This window comes from Rissa tridactyla, chromosome 5, assembly GCF_028500815.1.
Source record: "Rissa tridactyla isolate bRisTri1 chromosome 5, bRisTri1.patW.cur.20221130, whole genome shotgun sequence".
Classification (NCBI taxonomy): domain Eukaryota; kingdom Metazoa; phylum Chordata; class Aves; order Charadriiformes; family Laridae; genus Rissa; species Rissa tridactyla.
In genome coordinates, this window is record NC_071470.1 from 71,962,340 (window position 1) to 71,988,200 (window position 25,861).

Genomic DNA, 25,861 nt, shown 5'->3' on the forward strand with positions numbered 1-25,861 from the left:
TGGGATTTAAATGAACCATTGGATCATGCTACAACACCCTAATGCTAATGGCATTTTTAGTAAGTTCACACTGATTCTACATGTTCTTGCTCTGGTGATACTGAATTGTATCCAGGTTTCTAAAGGAAACTGGAAAATTTTGTAGTCTTATCTGACACTTGCAAAGAACCTCAATTGTTGAGATTCTTAAATAACAGCATTAGTGGTTTAAACAAAAGAGATATACTGAAATCGAGCTTGAAATCTAAACCTAACAGTCCAATTTGAGTTTGTGCTTACCAACTGCACGCATCAAACCACTTTTTTACTCTTTCCAATAGCCCCATTGAGGCAGCTGAAATGATGATGTGCAGAAACGTACGTGAGGATGGTTCGGATGCTAGGATTTGTGCACTTTTGACATTGATAAAGCCAAATATTCACCTTTTTTCTTATTTTCAAATGTTTTTGGCAAAATATCTTCTTTGACGGTCTTTCTTTTAGTGCATGTTAGTGTTTTACCTGTCATAATTATCATGAAAAGATTTGTGGTGAAATTGGTGCACTGATTTTAATTACTCGAGGCTTTCACCTTTATTTTTCCTGTTATTTCTCCAAATGCCCCTGTTAAAACGCTCCAGCCGCTGCTTTGTAACTTTTTAATGCAATATACCTTGACGAATCACAGCAAGCATCGCAGCGCTCCCTTCAACAACGGCACACTAGGGGGACTATTTCTCTGCAGTGGAAGAGTACCGGTGCTAAACAACCACCACAGCGGTCCCATGCCAGAAGCCATGGAAGTCAAGTAATCTGTAACCAAAAAAAAAAAGGAAAAATTTTTTTTTTATTTGGAGATCTTTTCTGGGAGAGTGGAAGGACAGAGAGCACCAACAGCGGAGGTGTTGAATGAGTTTGGTCTTTCCCTTTTAATTGAGTAGAGTTTAGGATTGTCCTGTCTTTTTTTTTCTCGTTTTGTTTATTTTTGGGGTATTTTTCTGTGCGAAGACAGACCAGAAAGCCCTGCGCGGAGGGGCTCTCCCAGGAGAAGAAAAAGGGGGTGCGAAAAGGCACCGCCCGCTGGGTACACCCCCGGCTGCCAGCGGCGCTGGGCCGGCTGAGGGCGATCCCCGCCGCCTCCCGGCAGCCGGAGCTGTGGCGGCGCTCGCCTCGCCCCCGGGAGGTGCCGCCGCCGCCGGCGGGGCCCGCTGGGGGGCCGCCCCGCGACCGCCCCGGCACCGGGGGCCGCGGCCCTTTCCCAGGAGCCCGCCTCGTAGCCCACCCATACGCCACTTAAAAATAACGATACCACAAATACCGCTGATCAATAAGCAGGCACGAGCCGACGAAACTTGATATTATTTTTTTATTTTTTATTTTTTTTTAAATTTTGGTGGGGTTTCTGCAGGGAACGGTGCTGTGGAGCGGAGGGGTTCGGTGTGGAGGGAGGGGGGGGTGTCTGCAGTGGGTGGGCACTGGTTACTCCAGGGGTGATTTAAAATCCCTCCGACGCTTCTCTCCCCGCTGAACGTGTCCCGCTTGTCGCCGGCCGGGACCCCGTTACAGCTTCTTACCGGGGAAGCGCCATCGCCCCCCGCCCCGGGGCAGGACCGCACCGGCGTTTCGACCTTCTGCGCTCACACCCCAACTGTTTAATATTTTTTAATTTTTTTTTTTTCTAAGGCAGTTTCAAACTCGCTAAGAGCAGTTTCCTTTAGGCAACTTGTTTTTAAGGCAGTTTTCACAGGGATTTTTGGCTTGTTTTTTGTTCCTCCCATCTCCCATTGAACGATCCTGCGGGGGGGTCCAGAGGAATCACCATTTCAGCCGCGATTTCTAATTAGCTGCTATTCCAACGGCCACCCGCTTCCCAGCACCGCCCTTCGGAACCCAAAACAAACCCACCCCGCACCACCCCCGGCCCGGGGTGAGCTTGGGGCGGCGGGCGCGGGCCGGTCCCTCACCCCCTTTCCGGGCCCGTCCCCTCCCCGCCGGCCGCGCCGCCGCAGTCCCCGCCGCCCGCCGACTACAGCTCCCAGGATCCCTCTGGGATGCCGCCGTCCCTTCTCCTCCCCTCCCCTCCCCTCCTCTCTCCCTCCCGGCCCTTGTTGTTTGAAAAGGCTCCGGCGGAGTTTTGGGGGGAGCCGCCGCGCCGTGGCTCCTCCGCCCGGGGCGGTGCGGTGCGGTGCGGTGCGGTGCCTCCGTCCGGCGCTGTGGAGAAAAGTGGGCTGGGGGCGAGGAAAGGCGGGAAGGGGAGAGGAGGGGGACACACGACGCCGTGAATACCAGGGTAAACCCCTCCCACCCTCGCTGGGAGGGAGAGGACTCAGCCCCGGGGCTAGACCGACCCAGCCACCGCCCCCCGCCCCGCCCGGAGGTGAAGCGCTGGCCGATCGCCTCCTCCCGGCGCCGGGGGGAGGAGGAAGGGGAAGGAGCAAGTCCGGGGAGCGGCGGCCGGCGCGGAGCTCGGCCCGGCGGCGGGGCGAGGGGAGGGAAGGGGAGGAGAAGGGGAGCCCCCCGCGGCCCTTCCCCGGCGGGAGGGTCCCGGCGGCGGCGGGGGGGGCGGTGCCAGCGAGGCGGGGCGGCGGCTGGATCCTGCCCTGGGACGCCGGAGCCGAAGAAGTTGCGGCGGGGCGGCGGCCGCCCCTGTCGTCTCTCCCCGATGTTCGTGTGACTCGGCGGCGGCGAGGAGGAGGGAGGGGGGGGAAAGAACCTCCCGCCTCAGCCCCGCTCCGGCTGGTTGTTGTGCGTGAGAGACAGACAGGCACACACACACCGCTCCCCCCGTCCCGCCCCTGCCCTCGCCCCGCAGCCCCGGGAGGCCGGAGCGGGCGCGGTGCTGCCGCCGCGTCTCGGGGCTCCCTCGGCCCGGCCCGGGCGCCGCCGCTGCCGGAGGAGGAGGAGAAGGACTGCCCCGGCGGGCAGGCGGCCCAGCCATGAGCGGCGGGGAGGTGGTCTGCTCGGGCTGGCTCCGAAAGTCACCACCGGAGAAGAAGTTGAAACGCTACGTGAGTGCCCGCTCCCACCCGCGGTCCCCGTTCCCCCCCACCTCAACCTTTCCCTTCCCCGCTTCTCCCCCGCCGGGGCTCCCCGCTCCCGCCCGGCCCGGCCCGGCCTCCCTGCGCGGTCCCTCCCGGCCGGGCCCGGCGGACGAGCCGCCCTCCCGGGACTGCTGCCCGGTGCGTCCCGCGGGGCTTCCCCGCCCTTTATTTTCCCTTTTTTTTTTTTTACTTTCTTCTTCTCCTTCTTTTATTTCTTTTTCCCCCTTACAAAAGGGGCACCGAGCGGTCAGATGTTTCTGCCCTGCTTTTATCGCCTTTCTGAGGGGAGTCGGGAGAGAGGGAGGGGGGCGGAGTTTTTTCCGTCTTCCCTTTGGATCCGGGCTCGGTGTATATATATATGGTGGTTTTTTTTTTTTTTTTTTTTAACGTAAACACTTGCCGCCGCCCCGGTGCTGGGGTCGGATCGGAGGGGAGGGCGAGGGGCGGCCCGTAACCGGGCTCGGTGCGGCGGGACGAAAGTGGCTGCGGGCGGGAGAGCGGCCGGAGCTGTCGGGCCGGAGGCGGCGGGAGCCGGGGATGCCCCGGGAGCCCTCCCCAGTGCGGCCGGGGGAGGGGAGGGGGGGGGGGGGGGGCGCTTTGCCCTTGGGACCGGAGCCCTCATACATTGGGGAAAAGGTGGGGGTGGGAGCAGGGAGTTGGGAGAAAAGTGCCTTTTTCTCAGTTGAAGTCGAGCCCGCTGTTGCTCAGGAGTAAATAACGTTGGCGAGAGGCTGCGGCGGAGCTGACACCGAGTCCGCAGGAAAATGGAGCGTGTTTGCTGAGAGGGCAGATTTCGTGACAGCGGTGCCGCCGTGCGCCGGGGCTCCCGGGGCTGGCGGGGACGCCGTCGAGTCACGTAGGAGGAACGGGGTGATGCCAGGAGTCATCCCTGCCGAGCCCTCTCCCCTTGGCACCCTTGGGACGCCTCACGGCATCTGTGTAATAATTGGTACAAAATGTTGGGCCACCTCTTCTTTTTTTTTCTTTTTTTTTTCCTTCCTTCTCTTCCTTTTCTCTTCTAAAACCTTCATTTAGCCGGTTAGGTGGTATTTAAATAGAAATGGCCTTTATAGTTACCAGCGTTTCGGTTTTTATTTATTACTTTTTTTAAGCAGCTAAACCTTCCAATTCATTTGAGAATCTGTGAATGTGGGTCTTAATGTCACCATGTTATTTTCATCTGTTAGTGATTAACAACCACTTCTCGAAGAACTGTTGCTGTTACAGACAATTTTTTTTAAATGCAAGGAAATTGGTGAAATGAGACTCTTTAGAAGTGAAAACATAATATTAGGGGTAGCCTGTTCCCTGGTTCCCAATGGCAGAAATCCTGTTCATGCAAAGGACACAGGATCAGACTCGCAAAGGTAACATCCTGATGGGTCATGGCAGGGCTGTGCTTCCCTGCCCAATCGGACACGGGCAGTATTTTTGATGGATCCTACACGTATGTGTATATATTCACATGATGCTGCTTTACCAGTGTGTAGGAATTAAGAGCAGTATTAATGGTTTTAAAGTTTGAATAAATTTCCCGCTCAGGCTCTAAATCATGTACAGTTATGCTGCTCATTAGAGGAGAGTGTTGTAAGCAAGAGTTTGCCCTCATAAGTCTATACCATAAATCAGTCCCTAAATATGCTAGCTTTTTTCCATGTAACTGGCCTTTTGCTGTATTTATAGCTCCATTTCCATACTGGAATAAGATCAGAACCTTTGAGAGGAAACCCCTGACTACAGCGTTGCTCAACCCCTATCCTAAAGAAGTAATTCCTTAATTTTCCCTTGAAAGGGGGATCTGCTTTTTGAGGAGGTGGAGTATTGGAGTGATAGTATGCCAAGCTTCTATGAGCATGACCTGGTTTAGCATCTGCATGCACTGTAGGCCGTAAGGTCATAAGTTTAAGTCTTGCACGTTGTTTCAGACTGTTTTCTGCTTGTATAAAAGAAAGGTACTGTTTAAAGGAGGTACCTTAGTACCTCTGAATAATAAAATTCCTCCTGCTTGTCTGTGGTGCCTGATCGGTTGTAGGCTAAAGGTTCATGCTCACTTCAAAGACCTAAAAGTGACCTTGACATCACAATCGCCATCTTCAAGCAAACAAAAAGTTGACGTACTTAAGACGATGAACTTTAGCTGAGTGCACTGATTGAAGTGTTGGCTTATGCTCTCTGTAATTCTATGCTTAGACAAAGGCACAGAAGAGCTGTGTTTTTTTTTTAAAGCCGTTATTTTATACTGGTGATATTTCAAGAGGCTGCACCAGACGAAAAGATGGGAAAGTGATTTCAATAGGAAACTGCTTTTCTGCAACGCATACTTTTCACATATATATATGGAAAATTGTAACTTCACGCTCTATTAGCTTTTGCATGCAAGTGTTGGGGCAAATCCAGGTTACCATCTGGGAAGGGAGATAAAAAGTCTGAAATTGCAGTTAAATATGGTTTCAGTTTTTAGGAGGGGTGGAAAGGAGCACTTTGAAGCTAGTACACAGACATATGTTTCACAGGGACTTCAATTTTTAGTTTGAAATGGTTGGACACGGTATTAAAGCTAGCTTACAATCATTTTGAGGCTAAAAAAAAAAAAGAAAAAAAAACCAACCCACCCAACCCTGTCCTGCAGGTGTGAAAATCAGATTTCCTTGACTATATACCTTAATGCCATGGATGTCTTTTCCCCCCTTAAAAGGACTCCTGTTTTCCTGTCTTGTTTGTGCTTTTTTTGGTACGGAAGTAACTTTCTGATAACCATTGGCACCTGGTGTTGGTTCCCCAGAGCTGGTATTCAGAACAGCTTGTTTTCTGGAATAGACTGGTCATTTCCAGCAGCAGATCTCTGGGGAAAATACAAGTAACTTCGGGTGTCAGCTGTGGGTCGGAGATGAGGGTGTGGATTTGGTAGAGAAGAAGGGGAAGGGAGCTGGGGCTAAACCCTGCACAGGTCTCTACAGCCTGTGCAGCGGTAGCACGAGTACATGAAAGAACCTGTTTGTTCACAGGGAATGGGGGACTGCTGGATTTCACAGCTTCTCCTGCCCTCTGTATTATTTTCTTCCCTCACTTATCCTGTTGCCTTTAGCTTTGCAGATGTTTACGCCCTCACCTTAACCGTATTGTACTTTTTCTGCTCTGGTCCCCTTATTTTTGAGATGTAATTGGAAAGCCCCTTTCTCTCCATCTGTCCTTTAAAAAGTGATGGTAAACCTTGGCTTTGTGGTTTTCTGCTACGTTGCAGTTCTGCTGTGCACGTGCCAGTTAAAATAGCTGATTCTTTGTGGTAGCAGCATAGAGGATTTTGTACTGCCATTATGCTAAGAAACCACCAGATATTTAAACACAGCTGTCCTTGGTAAAGCAAGGAAGGAAAGCTTGAGGGAATAGGAATCGGTCTTTTAAATTCTCTCCTAGAGCTACTACACTTTTGTCTGGGTGGTGGATGGGGCTCAGTATGACAACTGCATGCGCTTAAAATCAGGATTTCAGCATTGATGGTCAGTTTCTGGAACTGGTTTGTAGAAAGTCTACTGATACAATATAATAATTCTCAGTATTTTAACATGTCCCGCTAATAGTGAAATACACTTTATTTAATAAAAGGTAGAACTTCATCAAAAGCATCTCTCATAAACTATATTGGGAAAAGAGAAAACACTTTTTGGGGTAAGTTGCTTCAGATTTGTCTGTGTCTGATAGGCATCCCTGTGCTTACAGGAGTTCATAAGGTGATTTTGAAACCTTCATTTTGATGTAGTTATTACTAAAAATGCTTTGGTTATTTGACCACTCCTATTGATAGTGCATTTAATTATTTAAAAACAAAGGGTTTAAAAATGAGAAATAGGCTTGATCTCCTCAGGACATAAGGGGCTGTGATATAATTCGGACGAGGCTACTTATAGCATCCTCTTACTTATTCTAAAGTTCTCAGTTGTAGACGGTGACTAGAAAAGTGCCAGACTATTAAGCTGGTTATTGATGTTTGAACTATAGGCTAAGACGATATAGGTGCAAAAGTAACAGAAGTGGAATATTTTACTATGGTTTTGTTTGGCTGTTGCTGTTTGGCACTGATCACATAGGTGCCTCTTCTGTCTTGAGTAATATTTAAATGTGCTAAGATATGTAAAGGTGTTAAGAAATGTTTTATTCAGCAGAATAGCTGTAATCTGGTAAAAGCTGCAGTGCCTGACAAAAGCCTTTTTTCTGGAAGGTACCTGTTTGCATTAAAGCTTTTTTTGTGATCTTGCATGAGCATAGTGAGCAAACTTAAGAAGCCAGTTGGTCTACAGAAAAAAAAAAAATACCCAAGATGAGCTTGTTTGACATCATTCAGTGCTGTCCCAGTAGAGCTGGGTCAAATTAACTCAAGAGATTTGTGTAATCGAGTAACATCTTAATATTCTGAGCCTGATTGTGCTTGTGCTCCTCCAGGAGCTGCTGAAGACCTTGTGGGAATCAGTGTTCTTGCAGAAACCTTTCCTTCTGGAAGGAAGTCTGTCCCTTCCCTTCTGCTATGCACCGTGCAGGAACCAGTATTTTGACTTTTGATATTTTTAAATACGGGTTAGTAAACCCTAAAACATGAATTCCAAAGCATGACTAAACATAGTGCTTTTGTTGATTATGGAAGGAAGTCGCGTTGTTTTGAGTGCTGACTGAAGATACTGAAATGATCTCGGGTAGGACTTCAGGGGTATACCTACCTCCTAAGCTTGCTCTTTGGGTGCAGGTCTCACTCGAGGAGCATGGAACTCATCGTACAAGTATTTATCATCTTTGACAGGACATCAACAGCTGGTGTTGACATTGCTGCCAAAGCCACAGCACTGTCAGTGCCTGACCTACAGTGTTTGAATTAATTACCAGTGGATGGTTTCAGAGGGTAAGAGCAGGTGACAGCACATAAAACAGATTAAGAAGTCTAATATACGTGTACTAAGAGAAGTCTCTTCTGCTAATTATTCTAATTTTCACGTAGCATACCACACTGATGTGCACTGTTAATTTAAATGTTTTTGAGCTTGGATGGTCAGGCAGTACCTGAACTGTTTGAACGCTTCGCTTCTTGGTGTAGATGGGAAAGTTGGAGACTCAAGTAGCAGAAGTTGTCCCGTTCCTTTTGAAGTGCATGCGAACTGCTGGACATGTGAAATACGGCAGATACTCTATAGATGTTTCTTGATGTGAACAATTTCTCTTAACAGCTCTTAAATAGTAACCCTTAATTTGCAACAATAATAACAGAGATGAGGAAACAGTGTAATTCAGACTTTTGGTGATGTTGAAGATTGTTCTCAGTTGGGTGTGTAGCAGTTTATGGGTACCCTCTTGCTCTGCTGCTGTCTCTTGGTAGGTGTGTTAATAAGATTTGGAGCAGCTAATTGCAGGGGATTACAATTCAGTGAAGAACTAACAGGGAGCAGGGGGGGGAAGTAGAAAAACTGTCTCCCACTTTCTTGATGCTGCAGAGTAGCTGCTCCTCCACATACGCGCAAAGTCTTGCAGCATTGAACATTGAGTATAAGCGGCATACGTAGTAACCAGAGGAAATAATGAAATACCATGGATTTAACTTCCAATTATACGCAGATGACCTTGTTTTGCATGCCTCTTAGTCAATTGTAAGCCCAAAGCAGCTGTATGAAATAAATGTGAATTGGATATATTGAAAAAAGAATGTTTTTATTGGACAGATTAGCTTAAAAAAATAAAAAAGTACAGGCCTTGACTTTCAAAATGAGCATCGGTTCTGGAGGCCTTTGGTTGACCAGGTCACTCTTTTAAATGAGAGATAATCCTTCCATTTTCATTCATCTTTCTTGGTGTTCAACAGTGCCTTATTTAAAAAGAGGAAAGTGACAGACATAAAACTGTTTCCAGTGTCTTTTTTCTCTCTCTTTAAGTTTTAAAAATCTTGGAATGATCGTTTGGACACTTCTGAGGCACTTTTTGTCTCTCTTTGACATGACTTTTGGATCAGATGATTAGAATAAAATGTAATCTCTTACGGGTATTTAGGACACATTTATTTCCCATTAAATATGGCCATGGCTTTGACAAAAGTCTTGGCAAAAAGTAAAAGGAACACCAGTGATGCAAAAATGTAGTAATTTTAAGGGAGAAAGTAATTTTGTGTATTGTAGATGTCTCTGGCTTGGGTATCTCACACTAATTTAGTCTCGCTAACACCTTTTTCTAGTCTAAAAATAGATGTCACCAAACTATATCGGGTGAAATATTTTCTTAAGTCAAGAAGGGGAGTACAACTGATGAGGTGCAAGTTTTCTTTTGACGTAGAGCAAATAAATATAAAGCAAAGATACCCCTCCTTACTTTTTTCATCCCAGCTTCTTTTGTTGTGTGGCAGTGACAGACTTCTTGAGACTTTTTCAAAATGACCTTAAAATTTTCCGTGCTCCAGTGACTAATCATTTTATTGCCAATAGAAGCAATTTCAACTGTTGCAATTTAATTGCGGTATTTCATTAGGAGGGACAGACCTTATGTCATGCAAATTACTTGAGCAAGGCAGGCAGAAAGATCAGACAGAAAGGGATAATCTTGTCAAGGCAGGTATGTGTTGTGTACAGGTGAATATTGTTAGTCCAGTGTAATTGCTGCTGTTGTAGGGACGCCGGTGTGAGTTCAGCTCCTCATATGTACAAAAAAGTATTTCTAAGGCAGTACTATCGGTTTTTTTGTTGTGTGGGTTTTTTTGTTTTTTTGTTTTTTTTTTTTTTTTTTTTTGTGGGGGCGTAGGGGGGATTCTGCCATCTCCAGACCGAAACTAAAGTAATGTTTATTCTCAATTCCCCCTTTATCAATTCTTGATTAGGCTGTCGCAGTTCCTCTTTTATGAATTCTTTGGCCTGTTTAATTTAGGAAAAGTGTTCATAGTTGTCCAAATAGTGTTAACTTTGTAAATATTGCTCAGTGCAATATGCTGGTTGTATTTTTGTGCTTTTTCTTTAAAAAGAAAACTGGCTTCCAATAGAAGGTTATGTAGTCTGGGTTTTGTGCTTGTGTTTGGTCTTGCTACCAGCTGTTGACAAAAGTTTTGTTTCTCGTGATTAACTTTTGAGGCTTTTTGGAACATGCCATACCGCTTTTAGTTGTGAAAAATAATCTTACGTTATGTGGTATCTGACTGTCTCCTTAGCAGTATCCAGCAGGGAAATGTTTATAAGGTAACTTTCCCTGAGATGAAAGAGCCTGAATTAAGTGTTGAACTCTGCGACCATGGTATTTTGTTGGTGGTGTTTTGGGGCTTTTTTGTTGGTGTTTTGCGTTTTAGTTTTTTTTTTTTTTAACTGAGGAGAAGGAATATATTTAATTGCATTTTATGCACCAAAATTACAACTTTGGGATAGAACTCCCTGAGGTTACGGTGACACATTCTTCTTCCTTTTTTTTTTTTTTTTTCAGGTGAATGGCAGTTATTTGGGGTAAATGACAGCATGATAGTTGTCTCTTTTGGAATGGGTGGTATCACAACATGTAATTAAAACAAGTCAGGCATTTATGTCCATATGGCCTGTGTATTATTATACATAATATCTGTACATAATAATACAAATAACTATGTGTAAAAAACATACCTTGAAAAAGAGGTGATACTTCTGCTAGGAGACTGTGCCAAGTCAGTGTACTAGCTTGTTGCTTTTGGACAGGTGAGTTTAGGCCCCACATCAAGAACTGAATTAAATGAAAAAGTTTTGCTCGTTCTTATTTTTTACAGCAATTTATTGGCAGAATGATTTAAAAAAAAAAACAACACAGAAAAAAACCCCAACAACAAACCAACAAAAAGTTGTTCTTCAAGAGCCATGCTTGGTCTTTTTTTTTCTGAGAATTTCTAGGAAGCCAGGAGGAAGCTTTGCCTTCTCTGCTTTTAAAAAGGAGGTAATGGGGGATGTCGGATGGGGAATCTTGATGTGGGGCTGTGCGCAGGCCAGGCCAGGGATGGCGTCAGGGTATCGGGATGACCATGCCTAGCAGAATAGAAAGCAACCTTGTCTCTTTGCCTGTTTTCCAGCTGGCTAGCTGGTCATGTGCGGGTTGCCTTGCTGCTTTATAAGTGAAAACAAGGCCAGATGAAACCCTTCGTGGCGGTGGAGATAGTGGCTGTCGCAAACCAAATCTTGTTCCCCACCCACTTCCCAGGGCAGCCAGCCTTGGGGCAGGGTGATGGCAGATCTGCTGCCTACCTTCCTCCGGGGTAAGCCTGTCTCCACCCCAGGAGGAATGCGATGGGTTTCAGTGGTGCCATCCAGCACGTTCCCATTCTCCGGGGTTATGGCTACCACCGGGCTCTTGGGTATTTCTTGCCTCAAAAGAAAAGGACAAAAAAGGAAAACAACACGAAAAGAGAGAGACTTTGGTTTATTTTTCTATGTTGTCTGGGGCTTGGGGTTTAAAAACCAAATAAACCTTCTGTAGGTGTTTATTGCTGACAGTAGAAGTTCACAGGATTAGATTTGGGGTATGGCAGGAGAATACAGGAAGCTGTTCAAACACAGTTAATACTCCTGCCTTCAAATAGACCTTCGATGAAATCAACGCAGAAGAATTACAGTCCGTTTGGGACAGTTATTAAAAAGGTAAATACACACATGATATCAGATGAAAAATGGATTTTAAGTTTCGAAATGGAATGATACCCTTTTATAAAAAAAGAAGCAATTCTGAAAATAGTGTGTCAGTTTGACATTTTCCCTTTGTATGAAAAATAACTGCACTGAGTCACGTAATGTGCTAGACAAATGTTCCCATTCACACTTAATGCATGTTTCTTTTACAGTTTTCTGACGTTTGTGTTTCCATGTAGATTCTTAAGCAGGATCAGATGTGTTAGAGAAGCTGTGCCTGGTTTTGGGGTGGTGCAGGGGAGGATTGATATTTTGGAAGGACTGCTTTTTGAAACCAATTGGTGTAGAGCATGTAAACAATTGTTAATCTTGATGAACTCCAAAGTTCATATACAGAATCTAGCAAACAGTTATGATTTAAAAAAAAAAAGCATGTAAATGTTTGTTGTACCTAAAAATATGGTGAAATACTGACAGCAAGTCTGCTCCTTCCCAGCAAACACTGAAAAGTAAGGACCACATTAGGAAAGAGATGGTGAGGATAATTTATCTGATGCTCCTAGTGGTTACTGTAAGGATTAGTATTGTGTTCTTTTTATCAAGAAACAACTAAGGGAGAGAATGTCAAAGTAATGCACAGGCTTGAGGTGAATTGGCAATTTGTCTGTGTGTGGTTTAATTTAAAAAAAAAAAAAAAAAACAAACAACAAAAAAAAAACAAAACAAAAAAAACCCACAAAGGGAGAGGGGAAGGTATGGAGTGCAATTTGAAACAGCAGAGGCTGGCATTTCCCAGGAGAGAGGGGGGCAGTGGAGCGCTCTGCCCTGTGGTGTCCATGTTGGGCGTGCAGGAGATTCCAGGGGGCTTAGAGAGAATCCTCCTGCTGTAAGCGTAAGCGCTTGGGGGTCTGGGATCTGACAAGAGGAGGCTTCTAAAATGTCGTGTTGTAACCAGTTCCTTTGGTTTCATCTATGTGATCCCGTCTTTTCCTAATTGTGGTTGAGGTGCTGGAAGTGTCAGAGGTAGGGTACGGGTGTGATTTCATCTGCCAATTCTGCTTTCCTAGAAAGTAGTGATCCATATGAACTTGATTTGAGATTTAAGCCACAAACTGACAAAAATGCATCCCATTTGAATATATCACTTGTTATATAATTCCATGAGTTCTTCAGTGTTGCTCTTCATTAAAGAAATGTTTCTTTCTTTCAATTACGTGTTATACTGTGTGATGCTCTCATTTGTCAGTTTATCATTAGATAAACTTTTTGTTTACAAAATCCTTTCCTGTTGCTAAGGGAGATAACTTTAAGAAGTGCAAGATTGGATATAAAGTATAAAAATAAGTGTATCTTCCTGGATCTTGCATGTCCCAATGCATTCCCATTTACTGTTTCTGCGTAATTACTGCTGAGATTATTTCCTTCATGCTATGTGGATAAGTTTTGCAGTCTACTGACTTCTTACTCAGTGTGAAATAATGCCCTTAAAGCTCAAAGCTGAGGTCATGTCACGCTCTTAGTTATGACCTCTCTAATACAGTTGTCTGTGTGCACAAATGAGGTTAAATTACATAAGCTTGTCAGCACTATGAAAATAATGTAAGTTACCCTTCACTATGAAAGGTCCATCGGCAGACAGAACATACTTATATGCACTCAGGAGTCAGTCATTACTAAGATAAAACCTGTTTTTCCCTTTCTTGAGTTTTGGGGAGAGGAAAGGAGAAATGGGGCAGAGGGTCAAGATAAAAAGTGAAGAGTAGCATTCAAATGGCTCATTAGTGTAAATTGGGAAACTTAACCCTGTGTGGTGGGTTGACCCTGGCGGGGCACCAGGTGCCCTCCAAAGCTGTTCTATCCCTCCACCTCCTCAGCTGGACAGGGGGAGAGGAAATATAATGAAAGGCTCATGAGTCAAGATAAGGATGGGGAGATCACTCAGCTATTACCATCACGGGCAAAACAAACTCCACTTGGGGAAAAACTAATTTAATTTATTACCAAGCAAATTGGAGTAGGATAATGAGAAACAAAATCAAATCTTAAGAATACCTCTGCTGCCCGCCCCCCCCCCCCCCAACTTCTCCCTTTTTCCCAGGCTAAACTTTACTCCTGACTTTCTCTACCTCTTCTCCCTGAGCAGTGCAGGGGGACAGGGAATGCGTGCTGTGTTCAGTTCATCACATGTCGTCTCTGCCGCTCCTTCCTCCTCAGGGGGAGCACTCCTCACACTCTTCCCCTGCTCTAGCATGGGGTGCCTCCCACCGGAGACAGTCCTCCGCAAACTTCTCCAACATGAGTCCTTCCCACAGGCTGCAGTTCTTCATGAACTGCTCCAGCGTGGGCCCTTTCCACAAGGTGCTGTCCTTCAGGAGCAGACTGCTCCAGCGTGGGTCCCTCTTGGGGTCACAAGTCCTGTCAGCAAACCTGCTCCTGTGTGGGCTTCTCTCTCTGTGGGACTTTAGGTCCTGCCAGGAGCCTTCCCATGAGGTCACAGCCTCCTTTGGGCATCCACCTGCTGTGGTGCAGGGTCCTCCATGGGCTGCAGGTGGGTATCTGCTCCACCATTAATCTCCATGGGCAGCAGGGGGACAACCTGCCTCACCAGGTTCTTCACCACGGGCTGCAGGGGAAGCTCTGCTCCAGCGCCTGGAGGACCTCCTCCCCCTCCTTCTTCACTGACCTTGGTGTCCACAGAGTTGTTGCTCTCAGATCTCACTCCTCTCTCCACTGGTGCTTTTGCAGTAGTTTTTTCCCCTTCTTAAATAAGTGCTACCACCATCACTGATGGGCTCAGCCTTGGCCAGTGGTGGGTCCATCTTGGAGCCAGCTGGCATTGGCTCTATCAGACACAGGGGAAGTTTCTAGCAGCTTCTCACGGAACCCACCCCTGTGGCCCCCTGCTACCAAAACTTTGCCATGCAAGCTCAATATACCCTCATCATCCCAGGATAATTTTGTCCCAGGACACGTAACTACAGAGTTTTCTGCTATGGTGTGTACTTCAGTGCTAAGTTAATTCACACTCCTTTGCATTTTTCCTTGACCTGATGGCTCTGTTTATCTGTGAATCTCTGCAGCTCCAGGGGGGGGGGGGAAAAAAAAAAACCACAAACAAAACACAGTGCAGGAATTTATTGTCTGATTTATAAAGAGAGTGGCAGGAAGATCTTTACTGATTATATAAGGGAGGCACCATCATCATTACATAAATTTGATAGTGTTCTCTGGTGTTTTCTTACAGTGCAGCCATAACTGACTGTGGCTCAAATCTTCTCGTTTGCTGTTTTAGCCTTGGAATGGGCACACTAATTATGCAGACTGTTGCTGCAATTTAACAAACTTAAAACTTTCGCTAGATATGTACTGCTGGTTGGTCTAACAAACTGTGGAGGGGAGGTGCAAAGTCATAAGCAACACTGCTGAGATGCTCGATTGCTTCCAACAGCTGCTGGGAAGGCAGCGCTATTCCCATCGGGGTGCTTCTCCTGTTTTCTGCTTACGGGAAGAGGTTTTCCTATCAATCTCTGCAACCAGCATCCGACAGATCTGAAGTATGTTCCTGCCTCCCTTAGCTGGCTGTAAAATGACCCTTCTTTTTGTCTGCCTTGGATCTTTTGCTTCTGGTAGCTGTTGATTAAAGGGAGGGCAGATGGAGTTCTCCTCTCTGAAATCTCTGTCTGCTTAAAGAAAATAAGGAAGACCGTGATCTGTCCTTTCCAACTGGGAGACTGAGCTGGACAGATGTTTCTTACTCAGTGCTAAGGAGGAAAGTCCCTGGCCAGGGGCTCTAGGATGAGGGTTAAAAGGTGAAGAAATCCTACGGGGGCCTTCTGCTGTGATGATCGCTTCAGCCCTGCACAAGTGAGAGAGAAGATCCAAACCTTCTGTCTCTCATGTCCTTCCCTCCTCCTCCTTCCTCTCAATGCAACTATCTTCTGTTTATTTTCCTACTTTTAAATTGCATAATTTAGTCCTTCCTGTCACTTCCTAATGTCTGAATCATAGGTAGACCTTCCTGCCTGCAGTAAACAAATGTTTTACTCCTGGCACCTTTCCAAGCGTTGAAATTGTGTTTATGGAGGTTGGGGGGTCCCTCCGGCAATGTGCTTGGGAAGCCAATTCACTCATGTACAGGTCGGATAAGCTGCTTACTGCGCGCTTCTGTGGCCAACTGATTTCCTTGTCTTTCCAATCTTCTAAACTGATGTAGCTGCTCGGCTGATCAGGACAAGCAGGTGAATGGTAGCAGATGATTAAAAACAGAGTATAAACAGCGGGTAACGAGCTTCTGAAGTTAATAACAGTAGCAACTAGGTTGCCTCAAGTCTTGCTGCTGTTAGTGTTGCCTCTTCTCTCCTCTCTCTCATGCCTTGCATGTGCCTATGCTGCTGAGATACACGGTGTCTGCATTTAACCAGTTGCTTGTGATGGGCACTGTCTAGTGCTAGAGTTCTGCTCATTTTTTGGATTCTTTCACTGCAAGGCAAGCAGATAACACAGGGCCATTTGGGATGCGTGGTCTGCTTCCATCAGCCTGCTGGGCCTCTTGGGGCATATTTGTAAAAGCGGCAAACTACGAGTGTGTCATCCTCACTTTTCCCATTATTACTCTAATTTCTAAGCTTTGAAAATCCTTCATTTTATTTTTATTTTTGAATTGACTGTGACTTCACAAGGATGCATAGAAGACCCAGCTAACACCCATGGGGACTCGCCACCTCTCCCGATGCACTTGCACTCTCTCTTCACTGGTTTCTGTCCTTTATGGGGAAAACTCATCTTGAATCCTGATAGACCAGCCTCACAGTGTGCTGAATGCTACAGCTCCTACACTGCAACTGCATGTGGAACTATTAAATGGACTTGGTAAATGGAGGGAGGAGGAAAGATCCAGTCCTTGTTTTTGCAACTTTATACCTTCCCATCCATCTGTGCATCCTCACTTCCCTCTCTGATTCCTCCTACTAAGATGGGAAGAAGGTGAGAATAAGACAAATATATTTAGGACAGACTAGATAAGGTAAGAACACCCTGAATGTTATACTGAATTCTTAATCGTGCTTTCTTGTAAAAGAGAGAGAGCGCGTGTGCCTTCTTTTCAACACTTACAACTTACTTTGATTGCTGACTGTGTTGTATACAGCCTGGGAAGCATATTCTCCATGCAGATGATTTAAAAAAAAAAAAAAAAAAAATTGGCAGGTTGTGCCAATAAAACAAAGCAGCAGAATATTACCGTAGCCTAGTTTAATACCAGTTTCATAAAATACAGTTGAAACAAAAGAACCCTGCTGTTACATGCCATAGGAATGCCTCGCGTTCCAGTTTCTCCTGGCTGAGGTTGCATGCGCGCAGGGGCACGGGGTTTTCCCTTGTGCCATTTGCTCTCATCAGTAGAGGAAAGGATGGAGTTCCTCACAAAGATAAATTTGAGAGATTTTGGACCTGGTGCCTTGTCTTAGAAGTTGTGAATGAGTTGGATACCCTTTCTGTCTTCGTTGCCTACTTGCACTGTTTGCCTATGTGTAATGAAAGAATTTACTTTTCTTTCTGCAATAGTGGGAGGAGTTACCGATTCCTCTGGTTGGGGTTGAAATGAGTTTTCTGTATTTGCAGTGTGAAAGTCATTTTCTTGAGAGTGCAATTTGCGTCATGAACAATGCTAGGGAATCGGGAAGAAAGAGGTGTGATGGAAGACATATCCTGTTTATAATATCTTCTAGTCTAAAATGATGGCAACCTGTTTCTTAAGAACACTCTACCACATGGGAACTGAATGTGGAAACAAGTATATGAATATATTTTAACTTTATCTGTTTGTTACATGCATTTTGGAATTCTTGAAACTAAATACTACATATTCAAATAAATGCCATGTTAAATAACACAGAAAATACTTTTGTGTCCTTTGTACACTGTATGGTGAAAGTTTTGCTGAATCAGAAGCAAAAATGTAAGGGTTGGGTCCTGTAATTATAGCATTACAGGACCTGTCTACTATTGCCTTTTAATTTAAGCTTGTAATACAAAGTGTTTCTGGTTAGAATGAAGATAACACTGACCAAAGTATAATGAAACCCAATTTTTAAATCATTTGCATTACTTTAAGTTCTCTTGTAATGTTCCACAGTAGTATTTTATCAGTTCTAGTCAATAAATATCACATTGATGTGCAAATCTTTTCATTTGAACTTGAGGTTATTAAATTATACTCTTGCATTGAATTTCAGTGATTGCATTACTGCTGTTCATCTAAGGAGATGACAATCTTGACACCTCAAAGGATGTTGGGCTTCTTGTCTTCTTAAAAAGACATAAGTAGTATTAAAGTCAAATTTGGTGGAGAGTTGAGTGATTTTTAGCAAATAGTTAAGCAGTGCTTCTGTGAGTTGCTTGTGAAATTCCAGTAAGTCTCAATTTAAAGTGCAAATATTTCTCCAGGCAATTGAACTACACAGCCTGAAGTTTCTATAAAACACCTTTATAGTGTTGTGAAAAAAATCACACTAAGCTTTATACCAAAACTTATAACTCTGTGAGCAAGTGTAAGCCAAGAAAATGGTTGAGACTGTAGTGGAAATGTGCTTTCCCACGAAATAAAATCCAGGGATGTAGCCACTGTAATTGTGCAAGAAATTATCATAAATGTGATGTCATAGTCTCTGCAACTTTCTGAAGGGGTAGTCTGATTTTGAAATCAACCCAGTAGTGAATAACAAGCCTCTGAATTGGCCCAGACAACAGCAGACATGTCTGCATCATTTGGGGAAAGCAGTCATCTCCTTAGAGAATTAAACTATTTCAAAATAGAAGTTGTTGACTCAATGTGTTAATCTTGGCTTTTCATGAAGAAGTGCAGCCTCTCACACTGATTAATTTATTTTTTTTAACTTTTTTTAACAAATCCCTAAACTAGTGGCTACATAGGTAAAAAGAGACCTATTGTAAGAAAGTAATAGTTTCTCAAAACTGCAGTTACTCCCCAGTAGCACTCCAGCAACTACTTATTTATCTGTGGAAAAAGGTCCCCAGATGCAGATGCGATTACAGGATTGTAGCTTTTGATTTACAAGGGTAATTTCACAGGCTCACCCAAGGGCATATTGTGAAGATTAGGCAGAACCCAACCAATCTTCAGGGTTTCAATAGCATAATTCAGGAACTCTGTTTCGAGTAATTATTATAAGTGACAACAAGGACGTATTGCTTGAACTCTAGCTCTGTTAGTCATGTATTATCTTAACGTAAAAGAAAAAATGAGAGAGTCCTCTTCATTTTATAACAGTTCTGGATTAAGAATTAAGTATTTTTTAACGAAATTATTTGAAAAAAAACCTGTTGAACTTCCATTGAGTGTGGTAAAACTTACCTCAGTGTCCAAATAAGGATATATTCTAAATACAATAAATCACAATGTGTATTTTTCAGCTTCTGCCATAGCTTCTTGGTGTGTATGTAGTAATTAAAACAATTTAAACAGCTTAGAAATGAATGACATGCCACCAAAAGATATCTCTCTGCCTTTCTAGTAGGAAAATCTTCACACCCATCCCTGTATCCTTCAGGCAAAACCCTGGGTAAATAAATAAGCCTTGCAATATGCCCAGGAGGTCATCTGTAAGGGGGAGGCGGGAGCAAAATTCAGAGCCAAGAGCCTTCCCAGAAACTATCTACTGGTACATCTCCCTGTTTGGGAAGCCTTGGCTTCTGCCTGGTTCAGTCTTTCCTCATGACTTTTACAGATGTCTGCACAGGCCTACAGGTGACCTTTTCCAAGCTGATTCTTGTGTCAATAGTTCATTCATTCTTTATCTTTTTTTCCCCTTTCATCTTTATTCACTTTAGAAACAATCAATAACTCCTTGCTTGAGTTCTTGTATTTAGCCTTGTGACACTATATGTTGCTACTCTGGTAACCTGATTCATGGCTCCACTGAAAGGCAGTAGTCTTATTATTTTTTTTATTATTTTTTTTCCCTTTCCTTTCCCCTTCTTTCTTTCCTTTCCCCTTCTTTCTTTCCTTTCCCCTTCTTTCTTTCCTTTCCCCTTCTTTCTTTCCTTTCCCCTTCTTTCTTTCCGTCCCGTCCCGTCTCACTTTCCCTTGGGGATCTGCAGCTTCTGTGTTACCTTGTATCTCTTCGTCTTTGCTCTTTCTTGCCATTGACCTGTCCATGGATGACTTCCCATGTTCATTTGATGTGAGCTTTACATCAACGGCACATGGTTCAATCTCTCTGCTCCTAAACGCTGCCTCTTCGCCTCTGACTTGTCTTCTGTGTACTACTATCATTAATGTTTCACTACCAAATGAAGTATATCTTCTGTTTTCTTGGAAGTTGCCTTTGCAGTTCACATTCCCTACTCCTTTAAAATATGCCCACATTTTCCTAACAATTAAGTCTCTTGACCACTAGAGTTGCCTATTCCAGGAACACGTAGATGACACAGCCCACCTTTGCCATTGGGTGGGCATGTAGACTTTTTCCAGACAGAACCAACTATAGCTGGTGTTGTGGTTTTTTGTGAGGCTTGCTAACCATATTGTAGATCTCTAAATGCAACAACTATTTTCTTCATAAATTCATGAAATTTGGACTACTTGAGGTTGTATTTAAAGCCTTTCATAACTGCACTGCATCTCTATAGAGACTTATATCTCATTATTTTTCCTGTCTGCTCTAACAGATTTATCTCTTTGTTTTTTAAATGCTGTGCTAAGTTTGGGAACTGATTAAACTCTTTTCTGACCTATTAGAACTTGAGTATTTTATTTTTCATTCAGTTCTTAATTAAGGCTAATTTCTTCTATTATTTGTACAAAGGATTTGTAGGCTATTCTATTCACTTGTGTATTTTTGTGAAATGCTCCTATGTTTTGTGAAATGCTCCTATGTCTAGAAAGGTAAGGTTTGCTTTTGGACAAGGAGAATGTTAACATTGAATATACTTGTTATTCTGGGCGTGTTATTTTTTGACATGTTATTATTTCTCATGTTTAAAAATTATAATTATAATCCCCCCCATGCTGAATGGACATGAACGCCTTATAGAGCAAAATAATCGAAATAACTATTTCCCCCATTTTTTTGCTCTTATGATGGTACATTACTCTGGGAAGGAACTGTGGATGATGTTTTCAGCAGAGTTCAGGCTGAAAAGCTGTCCCATCTCTCTCTTTGCTTAGAAAGCATGTAGCATGCTTTAAACATAGTTGTTCTTCTTTAGTCTAATGTGGGTAGAGTGAGAGATTCTTCTGTAGCTAGGACTTTGCCTATGTGGCGATCCATTAAGGCCAAAATGGCTTGACTTTGGGCGTAGAAACAATTGACAGAATACAGACTGGAAAGCATGGGAATTATCTGTGCTCTGTTAGGAGCTCTGCCAAGATAAGCTGCTGTCTTCTGTATCAGCTGTAAAGTTTCTTTGTGGTCATCCTTCAGCAAAGCCCCAAATAGCGAACATGATTTGAATTCCATTGAGATACAAAAGCAAACACAAATATGAAAGCCGACCCTGGAAAGAATGCAATTTTAACTATAAAGCCAAGTTTTCTTTCATTTGATGATCTCACTACTCTAATAATAAAATAAATATTAAAAAAATGAAACAACAAACCCAAACAAAACAAACAAAAACAACAAAAAAACCACACCCGAAAACCCAAAGCCAGCAGAATTCACCACGTGGATTCCCTCATCTGAAGGGGGGTAAAAAGCTTTGGAGTCTTTGAATGCTTCTTACAGCATCAGTCTGGTCTTCCCTGGACTTCCAAGCCATCCTCTTGGGAATGTCTGTCAGATACTTCTGTCAGATACTCGCCTCCCACCCTCCAGACTGCCTGTGTCAGGCAAGTCTGAAGTGATTTGGAGATCAAAGATGCCTTTACGGTGGCGATATGACCACTAGGGCTGCTGCTTTGTGTTTTCACAGGTCTTTAAAAATGCTCTAAAAATTATGTGTAACAAAATAGAAATACTTTGCACAGGAGGGAATCTGTGTATTCCAAATGCCATAGTGTAATCCAAGCCTGGTGCTGTTCAGTAGGACATAGTTGCATGAGCCGCCTCACTGGGGTCCTGCATCTGCCGATGTAGTTCAAAGCACCAAAGGCTGCTGCTGCTGGAGTTAAAACTTCTCATAGAATCATCAAATGGTTTGGATTGAAAGCGACCTTAAAGATCATCTAGTTCTAGCCCACTTGCCATGGGCAGGGACACCTCCCACTAGACCAGGTTGCTCTAAGTCCCATCCAGCCTGGCCTTGAACACTTCCAGGGATGGGGCATCCACAACTTCTCTGGGCAACCTGGTCAGCCTGTATGTTTGAGTTTTGCAGTGACTATGTTTGGGGGAAAAGGATAGAGCTGTCTGCATGTAGATGTGAAAGTAATCTGCAAGTGGTCCAGAGCTGTCTGTGCACTCTCGCAATTGTTCTGCATCTCTCTGTGCAAGGTGCTCCTGGACCGGGTGGATGGAGAAGGTGATGACTCCTTATTCTTCTGATCTTGCTAACCTGCAGTGTTCTCAATGGGAATAACTGGAAATGAAGAGGCTACTCAGGTGTAATGAGGTTTAACTAACGTAACCAATGTTTCAACTTGTTCTACTGCATGTTTGCTCTGAGGCTTGTTTACGTATTGTATAAACCAAACTTGCCTGTCTCGTTAGGTGAGTGTGGTTCAAGTCTGCAGAGCTAAGTGAATGTACTGTAATATCTTACATAGCATTAACAAAATATGCCCCTGTGGTATGACACATTAATGGCATACGAAATTTATATGCTTTTGAGACACACCTTATCATGGTGATATCACTTTTTTGCACATTGTGGGAAATCAGTCATACTCAAAAAATAACGTAACCATCCTTACATAGTTAAAAAATACATCAAAGGCGGGGTGCAGGGACCTGAGTTCCTAAGAAAAGTAAATTAGAGTTGAAGATTTTCTTATCGATGGTCTTTGGGCTTGTTCTGAAATGAATTGAAAATGTATGTATTGATGCACAGTTCGTATCAAGCAAGGTGATTTTTTTATTTATTAATCCCCCTCCCCAAGCTCATTGCTGCCTTGGTCTTCGGTGAGCTTTTGGAGCTTGTTATAGGAGTATTTTTGGTATTTCATAGAATATAGCTAGTATGAACAACTTCTTTCACTGAGAAGACCTAGCATGAAAAGAATTTAATAGTCATACAGCATAACACTTTCAATGCTAAGGAAAAGGGTTCCAGTTTCATTATTTTTCTTTTCCTCTTGGACTAAGCTTAATGAGTTAATACTAAGAAAAACTCAGTAAAGAATTTTTCAAGTAAGCCAGTTAGTCAGAGCTACTGTAAGTTGATCGGTATTCTGTTAAACAGAATAACATGAAATAAGTCTGGTTTTGAACCAAGTTCTGCAGTTCATATATTTTTTTGCCAGTTCATGAGAACTGCTCAGCTATAGAATCTGGTCTGTTGTGAAAGTGGGGGCTTTTATGCTCAGAATTGCTTTTTGTTGTCCCTTATGAACATTGGCATGTAACATCTGTGTGTCTCTAAGAACGTGATGTTTCTCAAACAAGAAATTTGAGGTTTCCAATAAGAGAGTCGTATCAGAAATGCTACCTAGATGAATTGAGATATTTAATTATAACCCATTGATTTAATGACTCTTGTAGAAAACTGTTTTGACAAAAGAGAAATATTTAACTGTTATTTCTGTCACAGTAAAAAATCTAGATATTTTAATTTTAACATGAAAACAATAATTAAATTTATTCCAAAGACTAAAAAACAGCTCCACTGAACAAAACACTTCCAGATTATTTTTTTCCCTTCTGCTCTCCCCTCTCCCAAAAGGTTGGAAGGAAATGCAGCTTCATAATCTTGGCGTTTCCTGATTTTTTTCCTATTTTGATAGCCTTCCAAATGCGCATGTCATGGTTTGCTTAGGGTACGTTGTCCAGAATTTTTCAGGGTAACTTAAAGCAGAGATAGTTAAAGTAGAGATAGTAAGCATATACTCATGTATAGCTTACCTTGTGGCTTGTATCTCAATTTTCCCGTGTAGTTATCTGACCTTCTTAATCTGTGTTACTGGAAGAAGGTTTGTGCAAAACACTGGCTTTTATAACAGGAGAGGCCATGACCATAGTGATTTTTATCTGGAAATAGTGTCTAGGAGGCAAGATGTTCCCTTGTTTGAAACTTCACAGTAGATTTTTTTTTCTCTCATAATTTCCATTTTCAGTCCAATTGTTTTGAGTGTTATGTAAGAAACCACAGTCTTCAGACTACACTGATGTTAGCCCGGTGTGTGGGTACCATAGTGATGAAAATCTGGCTTTCCTCTGGGATCCAGAGGTGATGGTGGAGCCAGTGAGGAGCCTGGAGTAGTGTGAAGATGCTGGACTTCACAGTACTTTATTGCACACTCTGATATTTCTGTGTGTCTTGAGTGGAGAAAGCTACAGGCAGAAGTTCAGCCCTGAAGTAAAGGAGGTTGTGTGATGGGTAAACTTTTCTCTGGAGTAGGATAGATTTGTTTGTCTAGCAAACTGGAGGTTGTAGAGGAATTCCTTGCTGCTCTTAATGCCCTAAATTGAGAAGACGTGGAGATGAATTGAATAATGTGGGCTGAGTGCACTATGGGTGATTGGATGGCCTTGTATATTTACATTTGACTTATTATAGTATAGTCATTCTTCTTCGTCTTCTAAAATTAGCAAAGCACAGCACAATTATAATACTTTCATGCTTCAGGATAAGCTTTGCATTTCATTAGTTCATTGGTTCTTATTTATGCTACGTCAGTTCAGGAAGAAAAAAATGTTAAACTGGAATAACTTGTTTTGAAAGTTCAGTACAAGTGTGTGCTTTCTTCATCTCTAATTTTGAATCTCCCACCTCTTCTCTTAATGTGAAAGTCTGTTTGCCTCGTCCTCTATGCTAAGTTGTAGACTTCACCATGGAGCAGCATCAAAGCGGTTTATTTGCTTTCAAATACATGTATGTATTTGACTAGAAGTTTTTAGTTGACACCCCACTAAATCCTCCTTTTTTCCTCCTCCCCCACGCAAATATGTTTAGGGCAAGATTTACTGGTAAAAATAGCAACAAGTTAGAGGCACCTTGCTTGAGCCTAGTTATGCTTTTCACTCGAAACTGGTGTTTGTGAATGTCTGAGGCGCGGCGGCGTTTGCCACCGAAAGGGCTGATGCTGGCCCAGCAGCAGCCTGCGGAGACCAGCTGCTGGCCACACGGGCAGCTTCTTTCTCATGATAGGTTCTTTCTCAAGTTGTGGCCTTCAGTGACGGTGAAGCGCAGGGGCTTCTAACTGCTTTGTGAGGAAATCTGGTCGGTGATCTGAGGGCAGGTTTTCTTCTCCCTACACCCCGTACAGCGTAGGGCTGAAGGCTGCTCCCTCCCTTCCTCCCTCCCTGCCCAGCTAAGGTCTCTGCGGGGCTCTGTCTTACCCTGGTTTTCACCTTTCTACCAAGTGTGGCCAACTGTCCGGAGCCCCCCAGGTATGCTTGCCCGCCTGCTTTGGGCTGGCACCACCAGTTTGCTCGTGCATCTTGTTATATCTCTCCCACCTGGGCTGGACTTGAGCTTTGCTGGTGGGAATGGCGGGTGCAGAAGATGCCCATGTTCCTATGGGAAGGCAGGCTGCCCTGTTTATCTTCCTTCAACGCCACTTTAAAGGTAGCTGGTGAGGAATGCACGCTCTTTTCAAGATCACAGTCTTGTTGTATTTTTATGGATACTTTGAAAGGCAAAAGAGCGTTCAATTGGGTTAGCGGGCAAATAAATGTGTGTGGCCCTGGGGCCTCCTGTGCTGTTTGAGGGTTGTGCTAACGTACCTTTCAGACAAAACCAGAAGGATGGGATAGTCAGCAGTTGCATTTCTCCTTCTTCCGTGACTTGTTGCAGAGACTGGAGTGGAAAATGAAACACTGGCGCTTCAGACCACTCTCCAGAGTGTGGACACATACTTCATCGTAGTATCTTTCCTTGCAGTTGATGTTAATGGAAGTAACCTTTTTTGCCACACATTTTTCTTGTTCACAGGCTTCTATGTGACCTTGTAGTGAAGTCATAAAAGCTTGAATCTTTGCTATCGCAATCCTTGCCATAGCAACATGCGTCATAGCCGTATAATTATTTATTTAATGGGTTTAATTATGAAAACTGGGAAAGGCACTTATGAAAACTGGATCAGGTAGGAAAAAAAAAAGCACTAGTTTTAAAGTAAAAAAAAAAAAA

General features: G+C 43.6%; 1 protein-coding gene across 7 annotated transcripts in view; it reads left to right on the forward strand.

Moving 5' to 3' along the window:
- The first annotated feature begins 2,092 nt into the window (after nucleotides 1-2,092).
- Nucleotides 2,093-25,861, forward strand: part of GAB1 (GRB2 associated binding protein 1) — a 103,236-nt gene continuing 79,467 nt past the window's right edge. For 2 of the 7 annotated variants that reach the window (XM_054201810.1, XM_054201809.1), the window contains exon 1: nucleotides 2,096-2,987. In XM_054201810.1, coding sequence (XP_054057785.1) covers nucleotides 2,916-2,987 — 72 coding nt within the window. In that variant the 5' untranslated portion in view covers nucleotides 2,096-2,915. Of the gene's footprint in view, nucleotides 2,988-25,861 lie in introns of all 7 variants that reach the window. The other 5 variants (XM_054201805.1, XM_054201804.1, XM_054201807.1 and 2 more) reach the window with 5 other exon arrangements.